This window comes from Brassica napus, chromosome C1 (assembly GCF_020379485.1).
Source record: "Brassica napus cultivar Da-Ae chromosome C1, Da-Ae, whole genome shotgun sequence".
Taxonomy (NCBI): Eukaryota; Viridiplantae; Streptophyta; class Magnoliopsida; order Brassicales; family Brassicaceae; genus Brassica; species Brassica napus.
The window spans coordinates 39,636,735-39,644,568 of NC_063444.1; the positions used below are offsets into that span (position 1 = coordinate 39,636,735).

At 30.8% G+C, this 7,834-nt stretch overlaps 1 protein-coding gene across 5 annotated transcripts; it reads left to right on the forward strand.

Moving 5' to 3' along the window:
* The first annotated feature begins 4,881 nt into the window (after positions 1-4,881).
* Positions 4,882-7,614, forward strand: LOC106397365 (mRNA cap guanine-N7 methyltransferase 1-like). 5 transcript variants are annotated; one of them, XM_013837953.3, is made up of 13 exons: positions 4,882-5,143; positions 5,297-5,439; positions 5,545-5,613; positions 5,695-5,766; positions 5,857-5,958; positions 6,050-6,106; positions 6,283-6,421; positions 6,560-6,624; positions 6,716-6,766; positions 6,854-6,916; positions 6,995-7,118; positions 7,198-7,259; positions 7,331-7,614. In XM_013837953.3, the coding sequence occupies exons 1-13, from the start codon at positions 5,068-5,070 to the stop codon at positions 7,427-7,429; spliced, it is 1,122 nt and encodes a 373-aa protein (XP_013693407.2). In that variant the 5' UTR covers positions 4,882-5,067; the 3' UTR covers positions 7,430-7,614. The 5 variants fall into 5 exon arrangements, with proteins under 5 accessions (XP_013693407.2, XP_048600438.1, XP_048600439.1 ...); XM_048744481.1 differs by having other exon boundaries at positions 5,545-5,766; XM_048744482.1 differs by having other exon boundaries at positions 6,854-7,118.
* The last annotated feature ends 220 nt before the right edge of the window (positions 7,615-7,834 follow it).

Consider the following 7,834-nt stretch of genomic DNA (forward strand, 5'->3'; position numbering starts at 1 on the left):
CTCATGGATCTATTATTATATACTGTATATACTAGTGCGTAAAGAGTAAATATGGCTGAGTGATTGTCGTCCAATAGAAAACAATCACAGGGATCGACGTGGCTGCCGTTGGATCAAAATAAGGATCAACGGTTTATAGTAAAGACTCTGAGGATACGCATTATACGCTATATTTACAGGAATACCCTTCAGTTGGTTCGTGAGTAAATAACTAAATACTGAACGGGTGACGTTCATTAGTCAATCAAAGTAAGAAAGTTTAAACCTGAAAGGTTTTGTTTTTTTTAACTGATTTGAAACATATTACATAATAGAAAAATACGACAATGAGAAACTAATGATTCTTCTGCACCAGAAGCTCGTGAGGATAATCATCATTGATTACACATTAGTCATATCAAACTAGTCTTATTATAGAATAAGGTAGGTTAGGTGTTTCCGTTCCAGCAGTAGCAGACATACTTCTAATACCTTATCAAAAACATGACAATTTCATCGTCTAGATAGATCTTCATTTTCAATTGTCTTTATCAATTTTGTTTTGAATTCGCTTCAGATAAGCTACCATAACATTTTGAATGCAAATACAAATCAAATAAATGATGAGGATTGATGGTTCACACTAATATCACCAATAATAGCAGACTAAGCAAACTGAAAGGTTTTGCTGAGAAAAGTGAGTTTTCCTTTTGTCAATTATGTCGGGATATATCTGTATTTTAATCAAGGTTCTAAAAATCGGTCTAGGCGGCGCCTAGGCGACAACTCGGTACTATCCGAAACGATTTTCTTAAAATCTGATTTATACGATTCAAATTGGTTTAAATTATTCAAAATCGGGTTAAAACGGTTTAAATCGATCTGATTTTTTCTAAATATGTTAAATTAAGAAATAATAGTATTACAAATCTACAAATTTGTCTAATTTCTTATGTTTTTATATCTAATTTTGATAATGCATCACAAGAATTTTATAATTAAACTTAAAAACTAAAATAAGCCATATAAATGTATAAAATATATAAAGTAAATCAATAATTTGCTAACGCCAAGGGCTCGCCTAGGCCCCGTATAATCCACCTAGTCGCTAGTCCTCCATAAAGCGCCTAGTTACCGCCTAGCGATTTTTAGAACATTGATTTTAATAGTGTTGAAAATAATAATGCAAAACAGATGTGTATAAACAACCTTGGAATATGTTTCATAGAAGAAAGCATAACCGATATATGATTTTAGATTAAATTCTGATTTATTCAACTGTATCCTTATACATACATACATAATTTGATTTTCTTTGTATATAATAAAAACTTGATTCTATTTTGATATAGGATATTTTTTTGGATTTTATATCCACAATTTATTTTATTTTGTTTAATATAATTAAACAAACGTATTCTAACTTGTAACTAGTGATTCACTATGCACAAGTAAAATTAGTGGGTAAATTTTTTGTTTTCACAAGTAATTAGCATTTGATAGTTACATAATAAATTTTCTATATTAGAATATAATAAAAAATTAACTTAATAATATAAAAATAAAAGTTTAGTTTTGATGTGAAATTTGGTGTGGTGTTTGAGGACAATATTTTAATGCTGAAATAAGAAAATAATATGACTTTGCATTAAAATAACATATATATTTTTTGTAAACTATATTATTAAAATAATATTATGGGTTGGAAACACCCTTTGATGGAGAAGACATGGAAAAGAGGGGGCAGTTATGGGATAATAGGAAATATAAACATTTTGATAAAACTAGTTTATTTTATAAAAGCTAAAACAATTTTTATCATGAAAATGTTGGATGCCATATATTATTACTCACATAATTGCCAAATGATTTTACAGTATAAATGATAAAATTAACATGTGTTTAATATGTAGGAAAACATTATAAATCTATCAAAATAAAATGGATGGAGTATTACATAAAATGGAAAATTTATATCTTTATCTATTTCTTTTTTGGGTTAATTTGTGTAATAGCCAATTTTGGGAGAAAAATTAAGAATATAGCATTGATGTTGACATATCTAGATCTTCTAGCATTTTTCTCTTTTCCTTCCGTTTTTCTCCTTTTCCAAAGCCGGTTGACGGTAATACCATGTCACTTAAATGAAAAAGTGTTGTTAGAGTTGCGGTGGTTATAGCATCCACGATGATAGTGATGGTATTGTATAAATATAATAAAATATGATAAAGGGTATAGTTCATATTAATAAAATTATTAAATAGTTTGATGAACATCCGAATCTTCCATAAACTAAACTTAAAATACTAATCACTAAACCTTAAAAGAAATATAAACCATAACTCAAATATCAATATAAAACATTATTAAAATGTTTACAGAGTCAATTTGAGTCTGTTTAAGTTGATAACAAAAAACATTATTAAAATACAAATGAATTGTATAGTACATATGTTCAAATTTTGAAATGATTATAATTACAGAAAATGAGGTAATGCTTACCCCAGTGTCAACCCAAACACTAATCACTAAATCTTAAAAGGAAATATAAACCCTAACCCAAATATCAAAATATGCACATAGTACATAATACGAAGCATTATTAAAATAGAATTATAACAAACTAAATAACATAGTACATGTTGTTCAAATTTTAAAATGTATGATTGCATGTAAAGAGATAATGGTTACCCTAACATCAACCCAAACTTTGCATAGACTAATCACTAAACCTAAATAGATATATAAATTCTAACATAAATATCAAAATATACACATACTATATATTCAAATCATTATTAAACTAGAAAGGTAACAACGAAATAGCATAATACATTTTGTTCAAATACATAGTACAACTGAAAATTTACAGTATATACGAGTAGTGGTGGTTATGACAGAAGAGGTGGTGAGTGATATCAAAGAGATGGTGGTTGTGTTTGAAAGATGTGATGGAAAAAATATGAAACCGAAAATTATATATTTGGTTAATAAGTAAAAGAAATGATGACAATAATTACGGTGATAGATAGAGACCCAGATGATTGAAATTGTTTTTTAATCCATCCCAATTTCCCTTATTCTTTTTTGTTCAACTATAGACAGATCATCATTAATCTATTTCTCAAAAAAGAAAAAAAAAAAATCCTATACTCCTTTGTCAATCTCCGAACCAGAGGTTAAATATTATTCTAGATAGACATACATAACCAACAGGTTTCATGTCCCAACCCAACGGATAAGGCACTGGTCTACGAAGCCAGAGATTGGGAGTTAACAAGGCCGCATCAGCCGCAAGTAAACAGAAGGATTGAGAGTTAACAAGGCCGCAGCAGCCGCAAGTAAACAAAAGGATTGAGTTTTCTCTTATCAACCGACCTAATAACAAAGAGACTTATCCCTTATATATTAAACGATAAACATGTAATAAATGCATTCACACAGTAATAAACACGTGGCAACCTCACAATGATTTGATAATAAATATGCCAATGCGTTCACACTATATTCATAAATGTGTTCACACTATATATTTCGTATTCTTTTAATATAAAACTCACATGCATGGTTCCAATAAAACTTTAGATTTTTCGGTTCGAATCTAACAAATAACGAATCAAAAGCTAAAATATATATATATATATATATATATAATATATATATTATTTTTATTGTTTACGGATAAAGTTGAGCAAAATACTTATAAATTTTGATTTGATTCGTTATCCGTTTTATTTTGAACAAAAAAATATGGATATCCCTAACTCTACGAAGCAAATCAAATACTAAAATATAATTAAAAAAAATCAAATCACAAATACCTATATTTTTAGGAACGGATATCTAATTCGATCTGTTATATGCATATATACATATATGTACAGAATTATATATATATATATATATATATATATATATATATATATGTTATATATATTATAGTTTATATAAGTTTTACAATATTTTTATGAATTAAATTTATTATATTAGGTATTAAAATTTAAAAAGTTAATAATATTTTATTTTTGTAATAAAATGTTATTATTAAAAATTTTAATTATTTTTAAAATTTTATTTTATCTATACATCAAATCAGATATTCTTTAAAATTCTAAATCATTTCGGATATCAGAGTCACCGACTATCCAGGTGGCTAAAGATTGAATCGACGTAAATGCCTCCAAATACCCGGATATTGGATATGTGTCCACCTCTATTTACGGATACAATTTATTTTTCTTTATGTGAAAAAAATTCACTTATGTCAAGGTCTTTTTAATTTTTAATTTTTAATTAATTTTAGTTTTATCTTTTATGTATTATTTTGAACAAAAAATGTCATTTGATATTAATTAACAATATCTTTATATATTTGTCAATTATTTTTATATATTTTTACATACACATACATGTGCACCTTGATGTGAGCACCTTGTGACTAAGTATTTATCACAACTGAAGTATCTATTTTTTTGTAAGTTGAAATATTTTTTTCTTAATGTTTCTTTCACTACTGACCAAATTGCAGTGAAATGATTTGTCTTAATAATTTTTTTTTGAACTATTATCCGTTTACAAACTATGATATGAAACCATTGGTTCGACACGACGACTATCTAAAATTCATAACATGAAAATAAACAAATAATAGTAATTTTTTGGTTTTTACCGAAAAAGTAAAAAATCAAACATTCTAACCGAATAAACCAAAATAAATATTAATTTAAAATAATAGTTATATTTTAGGAGATTAAAAACTAAAAAATAACTTAAAACCGAACCGATATCCAGATTAAACAGATTTAATATATTTTTATTAAAATAATAAAATTAATAATTACATTCCGCGCAAGACGGAGGTTATTATCTAGTATTATGATATAAACCAATTTTGCTTTTCGTCAAAAAAAAAAAAACCAATTTTGCTTTGAATCGAAGGTTTGAAGATTCAATTAAAAAAATACAAACTCCAGCTCTCTCTCTCTCGGGTTTCTAATCATTGGAGAAGCATCAAACCAAACCAGCTGCTGCTAATTAGACATTGATATAGGAAGGAAGCAAAGGGGCTTTGCTTACTTTGAATTTGGTATGAAACGAGGATTCTCACAATCTCCTTCCAGCTCTACTCCTCCTCCTTCCTCCAGATTCAAACCCAACCCTCCAGGTTTTCCTCTGAATGTTGTTTCCTTTCTTTTGGGTGTGTCAAGCTTTTATTCTGACACTGTAAGAGATTACTTGTTTTAGGTTTTGAATCTTTTGCTTAATATAATTGTAAAGCTAGATTTTTTTTGTTTTGGTTTGGGGTTGAGGACATCAGGAGGTGATTCAGAGTATGATGAAGAGGAGAGCACAAAGAACTTTGCGAGGAAAGTAGCAGATCATTACAGTCGAAGAACAAACCAAACATTGGAAGAGAGAGAAGCTAGTCCCATCATTCATTTGAAGAAACTTAACAATTGGGTTTGCTTGACTCCCTCACTCACTCTCTCTTTATCATCCTTTCGCTCTTCGTTGTTTCAATGATATATTGATTTCCTTCTTCTTCTTTGCAAAAACAAAAAACAGATTAAAAGTGTGTTGATCCAGCTTTATGCTCGTCCTGACGATGCTGTTCTAGACCTTGCCTGTGGGAAGGTTATTGTACTCTTGTTGTGTTCATGTCAGTGGTTATGTTTCTTAAGACTGATTGCTATGTATTGCTTTAACATCTGCCAGGGTGGTGATTTGATCAAGTGGGACAAGGCAAGGATCGGGTACTATGTTGGAATCGATATAGCTGAAGGTTCGGTATGTGACCGCTGTATCCTATCTTTTTATTTCTTGCGTTTTCTGTATCTCTCTATATATATGTGTGTGTAATGCTTTTATGTGGGACAGATTGAAGACTGTCGAACGCGTTATAATGGGGACGCAGACCATCACCAACGCCGTAAGAAGTTCAGCTTTCCCTCCCGTTTATTATGTGGTGATTGTTTTGAGGTATAATTGAGAGAAAAGCTCCTAGATTAGTTTACGACACAAGTTCTTGTCATGATACTATCAAAAGCCTCAATTGTTCTGTCGATTTCAGGTAGAACTAGACAAGATTCTTGAAGAGGATGCCCCTTTTGATATCTGCAGTTGCCAGGTTCTTTATGTTTCATAAGTCACTTGTTTCCGCCAAAGATTCATTATCAGTTCCACATAACATGTTTGGTGGAATCTAGCTCGACTTTGTATCTAGGTTGTATACAAATAGTTATTCGATAGATTTGGTGGAATGATGTGTAGTTAAAGATACTAAATTATTGTTTAAATTTGTAGTTTGCAATGCATTACTCATGGACTACTGAGGCACGTGCACGACGAGCTTTGGCTAATGTCTCAGCTCTTCTTCGTCCTGGAGGCGTCTTTATCGGAACAATGCCTGATGCCAATGTTATCATTAAAAAACTCCGACAAGGTTTCCTTTTTTTTGCTTCGAAATTGATCTTTTGAACTTATAAACATCGAGGAGTTGTGCTTCACGGCTTCACACTGATCTTATACACATGGAGTTCTCTTCAGTTGATCTGGTTCTATGTCTATATTGAATACACAGCTGAAGGTTTGGAGATTGGTAATAGTGTGTACTGGATTCGTTTTGGTGAAGAATATTCTCAAAAGGTGATACTTCTTTTGTTACTTCAAGTACCAAGTCCTTATAGTTTTCTCTTTTTTTTTCCGATCCTAATGATGATTCTCCTTTATGCTTCAGAAGTTCAAATCTAGCAGCCCCTTTGGTATCGAATACATATTTCATCTCGAGGTACTTAAAATTTTCTTAACTCACTTAGTACTTTACCCCAGAAACTGAAGCATTGTAAAATTAAGCTTTAGAGATGTTTAATGATAGGATGCTGTTGATTGCCCTGAATGGATTGTGCCCTTTAACATCTTCAAGTCTTTAGCCGAAGAGGTAACTAATTTTACCCCTCTCCGTGTTCAAGGGTTTAGACATTATTTATCATTCAGGTTGACATTGTCCCATGAACAGTATGATCTAGAGTTGGTGTTTGTGAAGAACTCACACGAGTTTGTCCATGAGTATATGAAAAAACCAGAGTTTGTAGAACTCATGAGAAGGCTTGGTGCTCTAGGTGATGGTAATCAAGACCAGAGTAAGTCTTAGTGTTTTTGACTCTGAACCAAATTTGCGATAGAAACATAACTATATGTTTACGACCATTTTATATTCAGGCACGTTATCAGCTGATGAATGGGATGCTGCATATCTATACCTCTCTTTTGTCTTGAGGAAGGTTTGTCTTCACTCTTTCATCTTCTTTCGGCTCTAGTTCTTTCCCTCCCTGATTCAGGTATGTTTTAATAGGGAGGAGGACACTCTGTTGGAGCTCAAAGGAGAGGAGGGAGGAGGAAGAATGGGAAAATGAACTTATCCAAAGACGATGTTTTGTATATTGATAACTGAAGTGTAAAAGAGTGTAATTTTACACAATGGAGAGTCTCTCAAGACTGTTTTTCTGTGCTATGCTTTAGTAGAATATACCATCAGGACTCTGACCATCATCATCATCATCATGATAAAACTCATGATTTGTAGTATGTTTTTCGCAAATCACTTTGTATAACAGGTTCAAAGGCGTTTTGTTTGTATTGTTTAACCAAAACCAGAATGAACTCAACCAAGACCAATTTAAATTTCATCGATGTCCGAACTGTTCATATATTTTTATATCTAAAATACTGAAAACTGAAGGAAACTTGCCAAATTGAACACCCGAAGACCCATTGTCTATTATGTATTGAGAAAGTTGAGAAATATCTTAGTGTTGTTTCTTTTCGGGTCGATGAGCTATTTCCCCACGAGAAGTAT

Excerpts from the sequence above, each read along its gene's own strand:
- LOC106397365 (XM_048744478.1), top strand. The coding sequence starts at position 5,068 with ATGAAACGAGGATTCTCACAATCTCCTTCCAGCTCTACTCCTCCTCCT. Across the intron at positions 6,422-6,559 it reads CATTAAAAAACTCCGACAAG|CTGAAGGTTTGGAGATTGGT; the intron begins GTTTCCTTTTTT and ends TTGAATACACAG. Across the intron at positions 7,260-7,330 it reads TCTCTTTTGTCTTGAGGAAG|GGAGGAGGACACTCTGTTGG; the intron begins GTTTGTCTTCAC and ends ATGTTTTAATAG.